Source organism: Periplaneta americana, chromosome 11, assembly GCF_040183065.1.
Source record: "Periplaneta americana isolate PAMFEO1 chromosome 11, P.americana_PAMFEO1_priV1, whole genome shotgun sequence".
NCBI classification, from domain to species: domain Eukaryota; kingdom Metazoa; phylum Arthropoda; class Insecta; order Blattodea; family Blattidae; genus Periplaneta; species Periplaneta americana.
In genome coordinates, this window is record NC_091127.1 from 110,843,775 (window position 1) to 110,864,384 (window position 20,610).

The following is a 20,610-nucleotide window of genomic DNA, read 5'->3' on the forward strand; positions in this document are numbered from 1 at the left end:
TGTAACAGTTTTTCTTTTTATTATGCAAACTTGTAACCCAAATGTAACAAGTATATTTCACTTAAATATAAAGTAGTAAAGCATTTGTATGAATGCGTGTTCAAAAAGTATTAATAAAGATAGAATATGGTAAGAAACGACATTCTCTTTAAAAATACTCCTCTCGTATCAAAATTATACTGAGAGCACTATCACAAAAGTGGATATATATATATATATATATATATATATATATATATATATATATATATATAGCACAAGGAGAGATCTATAAAAATAACATATTTTTAGCTTTGGAAATGGGTTTTCTAAAATTTTCATGATCAAAGCAAATAAAATGAAATATGGTACTATGAAGTTTATGGGAGAAGAAGAGTAGGCTATAGTACAACCATATTTCAGTCATCATCCTTTCGTCGTCTTTGTCTCAATCCTCTTTCATTCCTGTCATTATTGGTGTCATTTTCATAATCAGGGTTTCTGCTGTCATCAACATTGCCCTTATTCCTGTCTTCATTGTTCTGTAATTTTTGTCATCAATATCAACAAAGTGCACGTCATTAGTTATTGTCATCATCACAACCACCATCACCGTCACCACAATGGTCACATAAAGACAATAAAATTGTGTAAATACAGTATTCTTCCACAGGACTTCTGTTTCTATTTGTGTTTCTACCAACCAATATGTGCTTCTCTCCTCACCCTTAAACCTAACATGGCGCGATCTTGAGTGTCAAGTACAAAGACGTTATAATAGTATACTAGACTCACACAGAGCGCTGGTGTGCTGTCCAAAATTGAAACCAGTCTGCGCATGTTTACGTCGCCATGCTACTGGTAGAAATAGAGCGGTAAACACGATTGTCAGACTTGTCCTTTGTTTTGTCTCGGGTGTTTTTAGTGAATAGTGTGAAAGTAATGGCAATATAATTTTGAAAGATGATATATTATCGCCGCGGACACATGCTTAACATGTCGGCATCATACAATAACGTGCGGTGTGGTTTAAAAAAATAATTTTGCCGACCGATTGTTGCTCTGTAGGTTTCACTCTAAGCGTCACGTTGTCACGTCTACTTTCTCGATAAGAATAAGCACTAGTTTGTTATATTGTTAAATGGCTTTTATTATTATTATTATTATTACTATTATTATTATTATTTCATATACGAGTACGTTGACTTTCTTAACTCTTAATAATAACTCTTTAATAATAATTTTTAATCACATACCTTAATGTTCGTCCTCAGCACAAGACATTGCAACCTCGGGTTTAGTCTACGTGGATTAGATAAGTAAGTGTCATTTAATAATAATTGAAGCAGCTTATTGGTTGCATTATTGAAATTGACGCGAGTGATTGGAGCAGCGACACAAGAAATTGAAAACAATAATACAATTAAATTTCAAAGACCTGCCGAACGCATGAGGCCGCTCAAAGACCTGCCGAATGTTAACCATGAGAGCGTGGCGATAATACCATCCCTGTTTAATTTTTCAAGCTATTTGCAAAAGGTACGATATAATATTATCTCTGTTGTTACAATATCAATATCATTAAAAATCAATCAGTAGTTTACGACAATAAAGAATACTTAATTGTTAGTACAGGTATATCAGACTGTAGAGAAATCCCACTGAGTGAATTATTTAGACTTACACATCAGATGTTAAAACATTAGTGGAAAGATAACTATTTGTTTTTATTATGTAAATGAATTTATCTGCAAGATAATAAACTTTCATTCAAGATCCATATATGGATAAATAAATATACAGATAATAAATAAATAAATAGCTATAATAGCTAAGCCTCCTTTGTGAATTTATGATTCAGAGTTCACCTATAAATAACTCTTTTACGTTTTGCCGGATATATTTTATTCACAAAAGCAAGGAATGGCATCTTATTGATATTGCATATGTGCATAAAAATTATGTACCATCACTCCGCAAGCAATGATAATATATCTATTTTATTTATTTAAAATAAAAATACAATATGTAAAAAATCCACACATAAAAAGTATGTGGTTTTTTTTTCTTGCATAAAGTGATTGTTTAGTTTTTAGGTCTTCACGTTACCTATTGTTTGCAATGTATTAGGTACCGATACTTTTTATAATTGATAGCATTCCCTTTATTAATTGAAGAATGAATTCAATGTAATTTGGCTACCTTCGCACATTATATTTTGCCAGATTACCTATGTCCTGTGGTCTAAAAGTACCGGTAATATGATTCATTTTTGATTCTCTAAAACTTAACAACAAGTCTATACTGATTAGCTATAGCATATTTATTTCACTTAGGAATTTGATTATAACAAGAACTTGTGTAATCAAGGTGCATATATTTATGTCTTGTGATCTAAGAGTTAATATGTTAATATAATTTTAGATTCTCTGAAACCTAACAATTTGCTGATTATCGTAAAATTATACAATCTATAATGTGTATTGTGTAGGCCTATTTATGGATGTATCAGTATGTTTTCTATAAATTGCTGCATACGTATTTTCTTTTCTTTAATGTTCTAACACATATCAATGAAACTTTGAATATGTTTATTTCGTCCTAATTTTACGTTAAACGTCGAAAATGGCCATAATATGTCAATATTAGATCATCACAGCGTTAAATTGCGTGATTTACGCACTGCTATTATTTGTCTGCTCTCCAACAATATGGCGGCAAGCGCAGTGTTCAATTTGCCCCGGTTTCCTCGTTTCGCGCAGCCGAGACTGTAGGGGCTTGGTCAAGTATTTGCCAGTAGAAGTAAGGTAAAATGACCCCTATTACGACTATGAAGGTGTACTGTGTAGTGGAAGGTTAAGGCTCCCACCTTTACAGAACATCAGTCCTACATGCTTGCTGCCTTTACTCTCAAGGAAATACTCATGGTACTCATTTCGTTAGGGTTAAGTGCGGCAAAAAGAAATACATCAATGAAGAAAATCCATGAACCCAATGGGAATCGAATCCCTGTCCTTCTAGCTTGCAGCACAGTGCCTAAACTGCGAAGCTACCACACATCCAATGCTTATTAGTAACAAGTTTTTTTTTCTTTATCTGCTATGTTTATACCAAATATTAAGGGATTTCATATGTAAAACTGCTCGTTAAATTATTAAGAATACGTCCTGCGTGTAGCTTTTCTTAAAAACTGAGATAGGCTATATATAACAAGTAGCTTTTATTTATAGTTCTTTTTTTAAATATAGCAACATTATTGTCTTTTGGTTGATAAATTTATCCCAATTAACCGGTTATTAGGCATAAGTAACCTTAACTGGGTGGTTCAAGAATGATAGCATTTTACGTCTTGATTACACAATTTTTAACACTATATCACTTCAGAAAACGTATTATTTGTCTTTCTTGTGTTAAATCTTATATTACCTTGTTAACATGTTTCAGCCTGCTATTGGCCATCATCAGAACTGGTTGTAGACCAGCAACAACCAGTTCTGATGATGGCCAATAGCAGGCTGAAACATGTTAACAGAGTAATATAAAATTTAACTCAAGAAAGACAAATAATACGTTTTCTGATAGCATTTTCATGAAAGGTGAAACTGAAACATATGAAATAACAAATTATAAATGAAATGTATTTAAAAACTCTGTTTCAACTTGTCGATATTATTACTATATAGAAGCATTTACAAATTACACGGATAATGCATAATGTATCTAGTAGTAGTCTATTGAGACCATTTTGTAGGAAAGGTAGGCATCTAAAAAGTTGTTTATGTTATAGGATTGACCAAAGCATACAGTTTGGAGTAGCTACTTGGAAATTATACAGGATATAACAGAGATCTATAGTAATACAAGTTATTGTTTAATAGGGGCTCTCTATATTTCATTTCATAAATTTGTTGCACTCTTCATCCTGATTCGAATTATACAGAGTGATTCAGACCATCCATAACATTAATTTATTTCAGAAACTAGTGCGTTAAAATTTTCCGAGACAAAAAATTTGTAACTAAAGCACACGTGAACTTTCACTTGAGCTTGATTTCATTAGTCAGCTTTAACAGGAAGTAGGGTCAGTGGCGTATCACTTTAAAACTTCAAATGGGAGTCAGGGTCAAATAGAATGCCATTTGATAGAGCTCTTCAAAACAAACAACTTTCGTAGGAAATGTTTTTATTAATTCCTACTCTTTCAATGAGAAAACGTACGAAAAGACAATGCCATTAATATTGAGGAATGTTACAAGAAGAAAATGTAAACAAGATAAATCCATTTAATGTTGACATAGTACACACGCATAATTACCTGGCTGAGTGTAGACCTGGTGGCCGGCAGCATAATCCTTCCCCTTTGCTCGCTCAGCAGTGTTTCCTCTAGTCACCGCAATACAGTACCTACAGTACGTACAGCCAGGCCTATACTTAGCCAGGTAATAAGCTCAGGTGGCCTTGCCCAACAATGTAAAATAAGAAAAAAGTGTTTTGTTTTCTCTGTACTTACATATGTACATTTTTCAAGTTTTGCAATTACTTTTGTGACTAATAAAATAAGTACCTAAAAGTTAAGAGTGATTACAAATACTTCCTATATACTACAAACAGTGATGGTTTACACAAATCAGAAAGGTTTTGATATGTTGGTGATATTGGGTGAATCTCATAGAAACTTCCGGTCTGCCGAGTGTCTGTACACAGAGAGATACCCGCAATGTGTTCGTCAATCTTGCAATGTTTTCATATTCATACAAATTTCCAGATCTAGGGAACTTATCTTCAAGGAATATTCCTCAAGAGTCGAACCCGAGAATCGAACCTGGGATCTCCAGATCTGGAAGCTAGCATGTTGACTACCAGACCACGGAGGCAGTCTTGTAATGAATTTAATATACATTTTGATTTTTTTATGAGAATTGTGAAGATAATATTATTGCATGATATCCTAATTTTATCTTGCTGCAGGACTGTGAATGTTTTAAATGGGCAAACCACTTTGGTTTTCTTTTTAAGAGATATTAAGGCTGTTTATGTGCCTTATACGAGATGGCTTAAGTTATACTTACATAAAACTTCTAACAGTTTTTTTTTTTGCAGTGTCATGTTCTCGTAATAATAGTAGGCCTACAGTATGTTACTTTACACAGGAAATACAAATTGGTTACATCCTAACTAGAGAGAGTGTATATAGTTTATGTACAATAATGAGATATTCAAATTCTTGGTCAGCAAATCAGTAACATAAATACAGACAGAACATACCTAATTTTGCATATTTTAATGGTTAGAACACTAGTTAATGCTTTATTACATAGTAATGACTTTGAGATGTATGAAGTAGTGATGCTACAGTGCCGCCAAGTTTTCATTTTGTGGAGTTAAATATGTTACCAATATGGAGGGTTACAAGTGTTATATAATAAGAATAATCAGAACAGATGATATTAAGAGTGGCGAGTAATTTGCAATAGGAAGAATAATGATAATTGTCTTACATCCGAAAGAAAATGTGTATCATACTGCTAGTGTGTGTTGCAATTAAGTTATTTTACAACTCTCTCTCTACCTCATATGTGCTAGAACAGTGATGAAAATATGCTTGTAAAAATTCTTTCTATGTATACTCACTGTTCTACCACAGCCAAGCAAATAAGCAAATCTTTTGCACTCATATCCTAATAAAAGACAAGTTTAGAGAGATATGAATGAAAGCATTATTAGTAAATTCCATGGCTTCCTTCAAATGCTCACAAAGGACACACAAAACCAATTTTTCCTTACAAAAATACCCGTGTAACAGAAATTGTTCTAAGGAAGACATGGTTTCAGAATTTCATTTTGTAAACAAGCACTCTAAAGTTAAAAATAATCCCGAGTTTTGCAAAACAATGTCCGGAATATGATTCTGATACTGTACACTTAAATTTAACTTTGAAAATGATAAAGATGGAATTTATAACAATTATCTTCTCATGAAACTGCACAGTATGTGGCCATTTCTGTGTTCAGTGATATATTCATAAGTGAAAGGTAACAATACCTATGTTCTATTACACATTCATAACATTTTAATTACAACAATATCAACAATTTAAAACCGAATATTGGTTGAACTAGTTGAACAAATATTGCATTCTGTCAAAAATAAAAATTCAACTTTGAAAACACATACTTACCCTAAAGTTTACTTATGTAAGATTCTGAATTCTTTTGTTTTTAATAGAATCTATTTACAGTATGGTACTAGAACAATTAAATTCTAAACAGTTTAATTATTCACAATGATAATTTTTAGAAATTCCGACATAATGTCTTTGGCCAGATGCTAAAATTATTTTAAAAAGGAACATAAATATGAATTTAATTACTGCACAAAAAATTCCTTTCTCTGATATAGCTACATTAAGAGAACTGTTTTACTGGACTAGATCTACTGAATTACACTGATTAGATTTTCCTGTACCTAATCTTCAAATCGTACTTTCACTTATATGCAACTAATCATAAAATTATACAACAAAAATTAAAACAAGCAGATTACTACTATTGGAATTCATATTGTAAACCCTAGACTTAAATAAATAGATAAAATCATAAACAAATGTAACAGTAAAGCTATTGCAAATAACAAAAATTAAACAAATTAATTATTTTATGTGCAAACAAGACTATAAACAGTATGTGATGCACCAGTTTTACAAAACTCGGCAAAAAACCTCTTCTTCAAGAGTTACCGGTTCTGTCACCTCCATGCTGAATTGCTTGCTTCAAATGGCAGAGAAAACAATTACAGCACAACTCTGATACATTTATTATTATCATCATCATCATCATCATCATCATCATCATCATCATCATCATCATCATCATCATCATCATCATCATCACCGACTTTATGTATTATACACGTGTCACGATTGTGTTAATTTCACTTCTTAAAAATATACTAGTAGTATTTTTCATTGCCAATTTACATATTTTTAATCTACTTACAGGTTATTTTTTTAACATTCTGCCAAGAATTTTAAATGAGCAAGAATAGTTACTGCCTTTGAAATGACAAATCTTTAACACAAAAACATATCATTTCAGAGATGTAACATAATTGTGTTATCTGCCTTTTCTGAAAGAGTTACACATTAAATCATAAGTGCACAAAAATAACAAACATGCGTAGAAAAACACGCAAACATATATGAAATAAGTAGGAGAATACACTTTACTTCTTTAACTTCACGTGGTAGTTGATTAGTAGAAAGATGATATTAGCAAACTGATGATACATACACAGACAACAATGAGAGATGAAGTCCGTCGGACACAAAAGCATGCAAACATGGCTTGACTATGCACAAGAGTTCCAAACATCTCCAGAAACAATCAGTAACTTAGTCAAACGTTTTATAAATTATTCCAATACATTTATTATATTAATTAATTAATACATCTGCCTGCCATAACAGATGACCATATAGGTCCGGAAAACAATTTCAGAAAAATACATATATGGAATACAGAGAAATAAGAAATATATCAATACAATAGGTAGTAATCATAGTACCGATACAATATGCAATTTAGAAAGTTTAGAAATTATTATTATTATTATTATTATTATTATTATTATTATTATTATTATTATTATTATTATTATTATTATTATTATTATTATTATTATTAAGTTTATTCTCGATATGTATAGATTTTTGTATTATTTGTGATTAAGTAGAAAATCATTCTAATCACTTTTTCAGGACCTATCTTGGCCAGACATTCAGTGTCTTCTATTCAAGCAAAGCAGTATTAGCTACAATACTTCTGGGACCAATATTTGTCCATGCAGCATTTTCTTTCAAACTAAATACTGACTGTCATATTCACTGTTTTTGAGAAAACAGAACTAAGACGAAAAAAATGTAAGAATTAGAATTCTTTAAGGATGGATGAGTAGCTGTTATATACCAGTAGATGAAAATAAAATTGCACTATGATCACAGTCTAGTATATACAATCACGAAGCTTGAGTTTATGAAGGTACTAGGAACAATAGACTGTGCAGGTACTATTTCGCATTGTCTGTAATGAGGCGATAGCGATCCTAGTAGTTAGCAACTAGCTATGGATGCATATTTACTATGTAGTGAGCTTCGTGACTGTATGTACTAGACTGTGCTATGATGTATAATTTAGGCTATAGGCCTATATATTTAAAAGACATAAGTTTTACCTTTCCCTCAGAATTTTGAAATGGATCTTACTTGAAATCCTAGTTGGGAAAGAAAAATAAGTTCAAATAAAGTTTCTATTACCAATTTTTCTTTTTTTTTTTACAACGAATTCCTAATTATGTGCTTATAAAATTACCGTTATTGTCAATTTTCTTATAGAAATAAATAAGCTGTACCAATATGTATTAAAGAAAAATCTGAGCTGTATTCAGTTTCAATAAAATTATTTAATTACAAACACTAGATAAAAGATGAATTGCTGATGTATTATAGTAACCCCTTTTACAATACGCGGCAGAGTTGCTCAGTTGGTAGAGGAAATGGCTATGGACTGGAAGGTCATGAGTTCAATGCCAAGTGATGACAGAATTTTCTCATTGCCAGAACTTACAGAACGACCTTGATGTTCACTCAGCCTCCAATGAAATTGAGTACCAGATCTTTTTTTGGGGATAAAGACGGAATTTGATGCCGACTACACCACTTCATTCTAGTGCCGAGATCAAGATGGCATAGAGCTCTGCCTCCATGCCCCCCAAACGCCTTCATAGGGGATATCTTTACCATTTTACCTACCTTTTATGCTAGATGGATTAAAATATTTATTTATATTTTCCCTGGCAACAAAATATCTGCAAGATATTCCTTTAGGAAATTATGTCACAATTTGAAATAACTGTCTTTCAACCCAAGGGTGTACTGGTGTGGTGAAGGGGGATCACAAGGGCTTACATGAACTCTTTTTTAAATATGTATACAGCACTTGTTCTGAGCCCTTTGTTAAATTAGCTCACGAGGAAAAATGAATAAAATAAACGTAGTTTTCTAATTTAACCATGTCTTATTCTACATTAGGGTGTATCAAAAAAATTTTTTTTTTTTTGAAAAAATGAGGGTGGCTAGTGCGGAGAAGTTGCTACTTGTGGCAGAAAGACTGCAGGAGAAAGAAAAATAAATTTAATCAATATCTTGTGTCTCCGCATCAATACTGAAGATTCGAATTTATAATGCATTCTTGTAAAAATTATTATAATGACAGTCTGCATACCTATACAGCCACCCTCGTTAACCAGATCTTTTAAAAGTTTGCGAAGATAGTACAAGAAGAGAAGTATATGGCACCAGTATCTTCTTGTGGAGTGAGAGAAGAGAGGGATGCTGGCAGGCAGGGTAGAATCTGCCCAGCAATCGTATTTTGTAGGCTACGATGGCCAGGTTTGTATCGCTGTTGTTCCTGTGAAATCGTGTATCATATCAGTGGTTTAGTAGTACATGCAATAGTTCTTATGCATCGTGTTGTCATGAGTAGAAAAAATAATTCCGTACTCGCCGTACTGCTGAGTCCTTTGTTCGATATACCAGGACCGATAAGAGAGTTGCAACTTCCAACCTATAAAGATGTGATAACACATTTTCTTTGGATCAGACAGTTAAAGACAAACGAACTAAGTGGAAAACACCTTTTAGTAAAAGACATCTCTCATGTTACTGCCGACAGACTTACCGAGGTTTGAAAAACAGCAAGCCTTCCTACCATCAGCAATCGTAGAGTAGTGGAAAAGATGAAATAGTATCATAGTAAATATCAGAATATTCTGAAATCGCACTAATGAAGTGGCCTAACCTCAAGGGCGCATGAATAGGCTTTTATTAATAAAGGCCGAAAATTGTTTGATATATGCACTTGTAAGTGCCCGGACCTGGAAAGTCTCTGTGAATGTGAGTTAAGTAGGAAAGTTCCATTGATAGGAGTATCCTTCCTGATGGATCAGAAAAATTAACGGAATATGATTATTGATAATATCGACATTGTGATGACGAAGACACTATTAAGAGTGAAGAGAGAAAAGCGAAGAGGCCCATTCGCCATTGATCTGAAGAAGTTCGACTTGAATTCCGAGGAAGTGAAAAACAGACATCAATTACAAGCTCTGAGTCTTCGCCTTCGCGCAACTCAGAACAGCAGTGAAGGAGTGTGTATTATGACTTCGAATCGAAGCCTTCTGGTGCTCAGGCTCGCTTGCCTCTACCAAAGTTATCTTCAGCAGCCTTCAGATAGGTACCTCGAGGAGAGATGTGTCTCTAATTGCGACAGCAATGCTATAAGCGCGAGAATAATAACTACTAGGAATAAGGGTCTTATAATAGATGGTCACGAGAGAAATGAAGATTGGAGATAAAATTCAGAAAGACGAAACACCTAATAATAAGTTCATTCGAACAGTATATTTTGATGGTCGAAAGGATATGGCACTAACACAGGAGAAAAAGGACAACCGACTATATCACCGAGAAAAAAAAGAGGAGCATAATTATAACTTTATTAGAAGAGCCACATTCAAAGTATATTCGACATGTCTCCCCTTCCTCTGGACATGGATATCAGATTTGAAGAGATGTGCTTCAATTTTTAAAGGCAAGTAAATTAGATGTATTACCCCTAGCAGCACTTGGTTCTGATGAAGCCCCTACAAATACAGGAAGAAAGAACGGATCAATGGTGTGCAATGAAAAGGAAATTGGCAGGCCATCCAACGAATAATTTGTCTTCTCCATGCAAATGAACTTCGACTCCACTATCTCATGAAACATCTTGCTGGTATCACTACAGGTCCAGAAACACGTTCTGGACATATCGGAGAAGAGTTACTCCATTGTGAGACAAAATTGTGGCAAATTTCAAATTTATTGAAGTACCCTGGATCAACAAAATTAACGTGGAATGGATCTCCGATCTTAGTAGGCCTACTGACCAGGAGTATCTTCTGGGGATCTACGAAGCCGTTCATTCTGGCCATTGTCCATTAGAGCTTGAAAGGAAGAAACCAGGGCCAGTTGTTCAATCTCGATGACTTACAACTGCTTATAGGATTCTCCGCTTGTATGTGAGCTGTAGTAACCCTTCACATAATTTAGTGTGCATAGCTGAGAAATCCATGTATTGTGGGTCCCTATCACCATGGCATGGCGCTTCCTCAGGTTGCGGATAGAGGAGACGGCCTCCAGATATGGAGGGTAGCTGCGAATATATTGAATAAGCAGCCGTGGACAGCCGATAAGGGGTGGTCCTCCAGCTTGGGGGTTGGGCGAAGGGCTAACAACCCATCACCGTAAAAAACAGCTTGTTACGAATCCCTACAATAAGCCTACAATAATATCATCCAGTCTGCTGTCCAAAAATCTGAACGTTAGAATTTATAAAACAGTTATATTACCGGTTCTTCTGTATGGTAGTGAAACTTGGACTCTCGCTCTGAGAGAGGAACATAGGTTAAGGGTGTTTGAGAATAAGGTGCTTAGGAAAATATTTGGGGCTAAGCGGGATGAAGTTACAGGAGAATGGAGAAAGTTACACAATGCAGAACTGCACGCATTGTATTCTTCACCTGACATAATTAGGAACATTAAATCCAGACGTTTGAGATGGGCAGGGCATGTAGCACGTATGGGCGAATCCAGAAATGCATATAGAGTGTTAGTTGGGAGACCGGAGGGAAAAAGACCTTTAGGGAGGCCGAGACGTAGATGGGAGGATAATATTAAAATGGATTTGAGGGAGGTGGGATATGATGATAGAGACTGGATTAATCTTGCACAGGATAGAGACCGATGGCGGGCTTATGTGAGGGCGGCAATGAACCTTCGGGTTCCTTAAAAGCCATTAGTAAGTAAGTAAGTAAGTAGCTGAGAAATGCCATGGTTCGAAACGAAGTCTGAGTATGCAGCGTAAATCAACATTGGACACCGGAGTATACTACTAAGGGTGGGTGGAGGGATGGGGCTGGAAGTGCAACCACCACCTCGTAGTGAGCCCTAGGTTATTTTTGAGTGTAAATTTAAAGAAATAGGCGAAGAGTTGCACTACGAAACAAAATTTGAAAACAAACATAGAGCATTAAGCTTGCAAAACTTTAGGGCTGATGCGGAGACACAGGATATTGTCGAATTACTGTTTTATTTTTTTCTACGTTTTTTCTGCCATAAATAGCAACTTTTCCGCACTAGCCACCTTCATTTTTCAAAAAAAGTTTTTTTTCGATTCACCCTATTCTACATTATGCTAAAGCAATTGATTGAAAATAAAGGAATTTAGAGGACTTTGCACTTCTTGTTGGAAAATTTATATAATTATGATTTATGAGATTTCGTGGAGATAATGATTATGCTTATAATGTTGGGGACCGACAAGGTGCGTTATGGTGGTTTCAAGTTTACTATCCGTTCACCAGTCACTACTGTAGCATGCGTAAACAGTGTACCTGCTGAATAATAATGCCGAAGGTTTAAGTTCTCGGGCGCATATTTTTGTAGCGGAATTTGGTGAGGCACTGAAGATATGAGTTATTGTTCATTGTAATTGTACGGATTCTGAAGTAAAGAAGGAAACTAAAACCCACGAATAATTCAATAATAATCCTTCTGCACATAACGAAAGGAACGTAAAAATATATCTTTGTAATGCTATGTAGCTTATATTTAATTTTAGAGTTGTCCAGATTTGTTTATGTTTACCTTGTCAATCCTGTAATCAATCGCAGAACCAAGTCAATGTCCTCGCACTAGCTCACGTCCCCAGCCTATGTACCATGCTGCAGTCAAAGTTTGTAATCGGTCTCCAACATTACAAGCCTAGTAATGATTGACATTATCACTTGTAAAAGTAAGTTTACAGACTTCCAATTGTTCAGTTTAACGACTATGAAAATTATCAGCAAATGTATGACGCAGTCCTGTTTGTGCTATCTTGGTTGAGAAAACATCACTTTGCTACTGACACTTGAGTGCATCCTACAGCTGAGTTGAACCAATTGAACCCATCAGTGAAGGAAATGGCAGTTTAGAACATATTATTATTATTATTATTATTATTATTATTATTATTATTATTATTAATTATTGTATGGTTTCGCTCTAAAATAAGCCATTAGGAAAGTTCAGGATAGCAGAGAGGGTTTGGAATTGAATGGGTTCCATCAACTTCTTGTCTATGCGGATGATGTGAATATGTTAGGAGAAAATCCACAAATGATTAAGGAAAACACGGAAATTTTACTCGAAGCAAGTAAAGCAATAGGTTTGGAAGTAAATCCCGAAAAGACAAAGCATATCACTATATCTCGTGACCAGAATATTGTACGAAATGGAAATATGAAAATAGTAGATTTATCCTTCGAAGAAGTGGAAAAATTCAAATATCTTGGAGCAACAGTAACAAATATAAATGACATTCGGGAGGAAATTAAACGCAGAATAAATATGGGAAATGCCTGTTATTATTCGGTTGAGAAGCTTTTGTCATCTAGTCTGCTGTCAAAAGATCTGAAAGTTAGAATTTATAAAACAGTTATATTACCAGTTGTTCTGTATGGTTGTGAAACTTGGACTCTCACTTTGAGAGAGGAACAGAGATTAAGGGTGTTTGAGAATAAGATTCTTAGGAAAATATTTGAGACTAAGAAGGATGAAGTTACAGAAGAATGGAGAAAGTTACACAACGCAGAACTGCACGCATTGTATTCTTCACCTGACATAATTAGGAACATTAAATCCAAACGTTTGAGATGGGCAGGGCATGTAGCACATATGGACGAATCCAAATATGCATATAGAGTGTTAGTTGGGAGGCCGGACGGAAAAAGATCTTTGGAAGGCCGAGACGTAGACAGGAGGATAATATTAAAATGGATCTGAGAGAGGTAGGATATGATTGTAGAGACTGGATTAATCTTGCACAGGATAGGGACTGATGGCGGCCTTATGTGAGGATGGCAATGAACCTGCGAGTTCCTTAAAAGCCATTTGTAAGTAAGTATTATTATTATTATTATTATTATTAAAAAATCATTCTTTCTCCCTTGTCCTGCTCTGTATCTTTTTGCTGGCTGCCCCATACTTTTCTTTTTTGCGAGCCCTTTGTTAAACTGTAGCCAGCACACCCCTGCTTAAACCTACGTAACCTAAAAATAAAAGTACTTCAAAATATATATATATATTCTATTATTACCGGTACAGGTTATCGCAAATCATAATATTAAGTACTAAGAACATACGCTACCTTAGGAAGTTATTTATGGTTATCTAATATTATGAAATCTATAACTATTGCTTTCATCAGCTGTATAAATTTCTTCCTTCGATAACGTTCGACTAATAGAAACTTTCTGTATAATAACACGCCTTCTTTGTCTTCAGGGAGAAAATCAGAATCATGGCGATTATTTCAAATTATTTTCATGTACCGGTAATTGAAAATTAAGCAAGTATTGTGCCTGTACTGTGGTGGTGGTAGTGATTATGATGACGATGATGATGTCTGCTGAAGCTAATTTATATTTCCTTGCATTGATACCTGATTTTATTGTTCACAGATAACCCCTAAGATTGAAATAAGAAATACGATTGGCGACCTATTGTGCTATACAAAAATTTGTCACTGTTCCTGGTTTGTTTTCATTTCTATGTTTGAGTCCTCCCAGAATAAAATCTATGAGGTACCACTGATTTCCAGCTTCCTCTACACTTCTTATAATTAGAACGTGAGAACAGAAATTTACACTTGAGTAGACCTAATTTATTTGAATGTAATGTAATTTAATGTAAGAGTGAATTACACGGAACGAACAATAGGCCTATTTTACATAATCACAAAGTTTCTATAGTTTTAAGTTGTTGATAATTTAACCAACCTTACATAAGATCTTAATTTCCTATTTTCAACAATTATATCCAATATTTTTTTTATTGATGTTCTTAGTGTTTGATAGTGAAGTGTAAAGTAAATTACTTCTGATAGTAGAGAATGGATACTGTTCTGTTAAATTTGATACTATGAAGTTTCTGTGCATGTCTGGAACTCTAACACAACAATATTACACACAAAGAACAAAGAGAAACAAGACACATGTTGAGACAACATTCTCATTGTCCATTCTAACAGACAAGTGGTGTGATGAGAAATAAGCTTTAAATACATGCAAAACTATCTGTCAAATTACATTATTTAATGTTGAATCTTGTGTTGGAGCTAATTTATATTTCCTTACATTAATACTTGGGTTTATTCTTCACAGATACATGGAAAATGTAACATCTTATTAAAGGAAAGTTGACTTCCAGATTTATGGTAACAGATCAAGAATACAAGAAGTTAAATAATGACAAGATGTACCGATATGTATTTTTCTAATAGTGTTTTTTTGCCTCAGACAATTTTTTTTTCTTGCTAATAGCGGGTAGGCCTACTTGACTTACGTCATTCACCCATATGAAGTCAATTATGTAGACCAATTTGCCAGCAGAGCCATTGCTCAGAGTGCGCCATAGGAGGCTGGTCTATGCTACATCCACGATGAGATATGATGATGAGATTTCTTGGGATGTCACAGAGAAACCATATACAAGTTATAAATCGGGGGTACACCAGAGATCAAACCCGGGTCCACAGGATTATAAATCCAGCACTCTACCACTAGACCACCGTGGCAGTACAAATTTATTTTTATTGTAATAGTAATCCATATTGTTTGAAATGAAAACGAGGCTTTGAAGTTGTGAAAAGAAATATATTATATATATACACACTCTCATAACTTTTACGCATTTCGCAATGGTTTAGTCTTTACCATGTACCAGTACCAACGATGTTCCTGTGTGTGATTAATTTTCTTTAGCAATCATCCAAAAATATATCTAAATTAAATACTAATTTATTGTGCACCCAAATATAAAAATATAAACTTTTGTTTTCTGCATGAAACCAAAGTCTAAGATACCAGTATTTGAAATTAATTTGACATACATTAACACAAACTGTAATTAGTAAGTATAATGCAACAATTTCTAATATTGCTTTGCCATTTATGAAGATCGGTAATCAAAATTTATAGAAAATATGTTAAATGGTATTATTAAGTGTGAGAAAATACTGTGTGATTGCCATTGCATGGGCTACATGGATTTTAATTCCTATGTGTGGAGGCTCGAATTGATCTTAGCCAATCACAATCATGAATTCGAGCCTCCACATATGAGAGTTAACATCCATGTAGTCCACGAAATGTAATCCACATACACAATAGTCGTTTATTATAAGATTCTAACAATGTAGTATATTACCTGCTTGTTAAGCAAGCAACAATACTATGGAATCAAGCCATTCAAGGACAAAGGGCGCAAATAGCCATAGTAGCTGATGCGTCCTTTTTAAAACCCATGAACTAACTAACTTCAAGGTGAACAATATTTTATCATGAACTTTTGACACTAGTACTGGTTAAGGTTGCCAACTATTTTTTGAAGAAAATACGGGAGACTAAGTGATCTATAATATTTTACATAGAAAACTGAAAATTATTCGATCCAGTTAGCAGTAGACCTACTAAAAACAACTTTATTCTACATTTCAGCAGGTAAGCTTAAATTAAGAGTATTTTGAGACATTTTCCTTGCGTAGTACTTTCAAACAGAAATTTTCTCATGAAATTTCGGCCAGTGTATGGGACCAGTGTCCACCCAGCATCGTGTTACACTTGGGGATCTATGATAGGTAGCGAAATCCGGTTGCAAAAGCCAGCTATAACAACTGGGGGGATCATCGTGCTAACCACACAATACCTCCATCCTGGTTGGATGATCGTCCACCTCTGCTTCGGCATGTGAACATGAGGACAGCAGCTGGATTTCGATCTGGGCCCTTCAAGGGCTGTGGAACCAAGGATTATTAATATTTTCAAACAAATTTTAAAAATTCCCTACATGAGTAGTTCAAGTTGACTGTGATTTGCAGTTCTGATTTACGATGAAAGAGTTCTGATTTGATTAGATGTGTCGTGCTCCTGTTTCGAATATCTGTTCATTTACTGTTTATAAGAGAGAACACTCTTTGCAGGAGCTTTGCTGCCTGGTATGCTTACAACACATCTCACTTTTTTTAATTTGTAACTCTAACATTATTTGATTTTAAACTGGTGAGCCCTGAAACTATTTCTGGCAAGTATTACCTTCTACAGAGACTGCACATTTCAGAGCATCTTTGGAACAACGGAATCCATCATATAAATCACCTTCAACCACGTAAAAATTAAATGTTTCAAATAAATTTTTACATTATGCAAAAATAAGGGAGAAAAAGGCTCGAAGAGAAGGGAAATACGGGGTTGGGAGTCTGTTACAAATTAGAGCTAAATATAGGAGATCCTGGGAAATATGGGAGGGTTGGCAACCCTAGTACTGGTACACTACTAACTAGGCGTACAAAAAAAGGGCTTTTGCCTTTATTACAATGAACTGAATCTGCATTGTCCTACCTAATTTCTAGTCAGATATTTAATGACACTGTTTCAATTACTAGATTATTTAAAGTCAATAGAATTTGTGACAGCGAGATAGTACTTGGCAAGATGATGCCGAGGACTGGCCTTGTAATTACCCGACATTCGTCCTACAGTTGGGAAGCTCGAAGAAACCCAAACAGTTAACTAGCTCAAGTGGGAATTGAACCCAGGCCTAAGCGCTGTTCTGAATCAGCAGGTAGAGACGCCTATCACCTAAACTACACAGCTGGCTCCATGCTTCTAGAAAAAAAAATGCGATGAGAAGCATACATGGGTTGTGAAAGTATATTTAATACATTTAAGACTTCGCTCACAGAAGAGTAGAAAAGAAGTCCTTACATTTTGCTGTAGCTTCAAAATTTCTGTCTGAAGTTTTATTTAGAGGTAAACTTTATAAACAAACATTTTTCATAAAAACAAAATACGAAATTGTTTTGTCTGAAGTTTTCAACTGGAGATAAAAGAGGTAAAACACACTTTCTTTTATCAGAGGTGCTTCTGTGACAATACGAAATGTATTTTCTGCAGTACCAAAATACTTTCTCTTTATACTACCTACTGAGTGAAAAAAACTGTATAGAAACCACAACAAAGCAACCTGGCCCTTGAACAAGCCATTCACAGATGATTCTAGTTACACAGAGAGCTTGCTATCGGTGATATGCTTTGTAAGTATCTGGAATTCGATACACCACAAATTATTCATACAAAATATCACTAAATATTAGCAGTTAAAATATTATTTATTCACCAAAATCAAAAAAGGAGATGCTGAAACTGTCTGCCTTCTTCTTCCAAACTTTTCTCACAATTGATTAAGAAGTTACGAATCACTTACTGCAGTTCCCATTGAGAAATAGAGACGATGTTTTTCAGGATGCTATTTTCAGTTCTTCCAGTGTATGTGAATTACCTTTGTGCACTTCATTTTCTAGAAATCCCCGCAGATAAAATTAAAAAATGCTTAGGCCAGGGGGTCGAGGAGGCCACACATTCCTGCTGATAATTATATATTCAAATACTCTATGATATTCGTCCATGGAATAGTCGACTATGTGAACAGCTTATTGCAGAAAGCAACATCAGTCACTTTCGGTGGTGTTGAGTTAATATCAGGCTTTTGTCCTGTTACAGATGCGCATTTTAATGCAAAAAGGAATCTCTCATTATTCTTTCATAGAGATATGGAGAAGTTGTTTTGTTTTCATGTAGTTCCGAGATGTAGGTACCTGAGTCAATGATTCACTGTTCCAACTGATTATCAAGTTAAAATTAGAACCTAGTATGTTATTATATTGCTTTGTTTAGTTAAACTGCATTGTAGGCAAGTTCATCCTCTTCAAGAATCAAAAGAACAAGCAAAAAATAATGAATACCGGTACATTCTAGGATTAGTATTTGATTTGATTTATCGTATTGTCATATCACACAGAAATGTATAGACATAATCATACAACATAATACAAGTTAAAAGTAAACATTCATAGTTCTCTCAAAATTAATTAATACCGTATTATAAAAGAGATTATTTTTTTATCCAGTGATGCAGCACAGATTTAAACTTTTTGTAAGAGATCTTGTGAGCTTCTTCAGATACGGTAGCTTATTAAAGAGAGTATTGCCCATAAAATCAAATGATTTCTTAGATTTAGCCAATCAAACGTAAGGTGCATAAGTAAATAAATAATTATACCTGCTTGGATACTGATGAATCTGAAATCTAGAAGAATAATCGTTTAAAATTTGTTTAAACTTTCAATAAAGACTGAAAGGTATATGGATTAATTACAGTCAAAATGTCTTCTTTAATGAAGATGGGCTTACAATGAGCATCGTGATGGAAGTCTGTCAATATACTGTATGTATTGCTTTCTTCTGCAAAATGACAGCCTTAGTTATATCAATTCCATTACCCCAAAGAGGGATACTATAAGTAAAATAATATTGAAAAATGTGTAATGGTCATTTTTTAGAAATAGTTTCCGAACCCGAGTTTTTAATTGACGTAGGAGAAAAATTACATGAAGTAGTCTGCCACGTACTGGTAATTGATGTGTTGATCTCAACTTATCTTAAAATTCATAATAATGCCAAATATTTTAACTTGTTTCAGATCCGCAGTATTGCATATATTCCTTAAAGTAAACAGAATCTTTTGTTTTAGAATGGTTTAAACAAAAACCATTAATTTGAAATCAACATAAAGCCTTACAAATGAAAAAGACATACCTAACGGTATTTAGTAAGGTTTACACCATCATTAATTAAATATAGTGTTTTGCTTAATCAGCAAAAATAACAGATTCACAAATCATATTCACAGATAAATCATTAATCATAATTAAATAAAATTCTGGCTACAAAATTTATACCAAATTACTAAAAATTAAATTGAACCAATTTTATGACACTACACTGGTACACTGGATGAAGCACAAAATGGATTCCGAAAAGGCAGATCATGCGCAGATGGATATTTTACACTGAAGCTTTTGATCGAAAAACATAGAGAATTTAATATTGAAACCCATCTGGCATTTATTGATATCAAGAAAGCCTTCGGCAGAGTAGATAGAAACAAATTATTGAATATTTTAGCACATGATGGTATTCCAAACCAATTAATAACAGCTATTTACAATAATAATTATATACAGGTTAGGAATGAAAACAAATATTCAGAATGGAAACGAATAAATCAAGGAGTGAGACAGGGTTGTAGTTTATCTTCTCTATTATTTATAATATACATGAATCACATTATTAAGGAATGGAGATTGAAACCACATGGAAGTATACCGATAAGTCGTTTGTCCCAAATAGATACCTTATTATTTGCTGATGATATTGTGTTTATGGCAACTTCAGAAGATAATTTACAACGTTTGGTTTACAACTTTAATCAAATGGCAGAAAGTTTCAATATGGAAATTTCAACTGACAAATCTAAAGTAATGGCTTTTTTAAGAAATGAACCAGTCTGTAGCAAGATTTGCATCAATAATAAGATCATCGAACAAGTTAAAAATTTTAGTTATCTCGGTTACCAAATTTCATATGAAGAAGAA

The 20,610-nt window shown here is 34.0% G+C and overlaps 1 protein-coding gene across 6 annotated transcripts in view; it reads right to left on the bottom strand.

Moving 5' to 3' along the window:
* Window positions 1–20,610, bottom strand: part of Sap47 (Synapse-associated protein 47kD) — a 680,382-nt gene that overhangs the window by 5,953 nt on the left and 653,819 nt on the right. The window contains exon 9 of one of the 6 annotated variants that reach the window (XM_069839889.1): window positions 17,700–17,782. The exons of the other annotated variants lie outside the window; for them this stretch is intronic. Within the exon in view, the coding sequence (XP_069695990.1) occupies window positions 17,715–17,782 (68 nt within the window). The 3' untranslated portion in view covers window positions 17,700–17,714. Of the gene's footprint in view, window positions 1–17,699; window positions 17,783–20,610 lie in introns of those variants that run through there. 6 annotated transcript variants of the gene reach the window in all.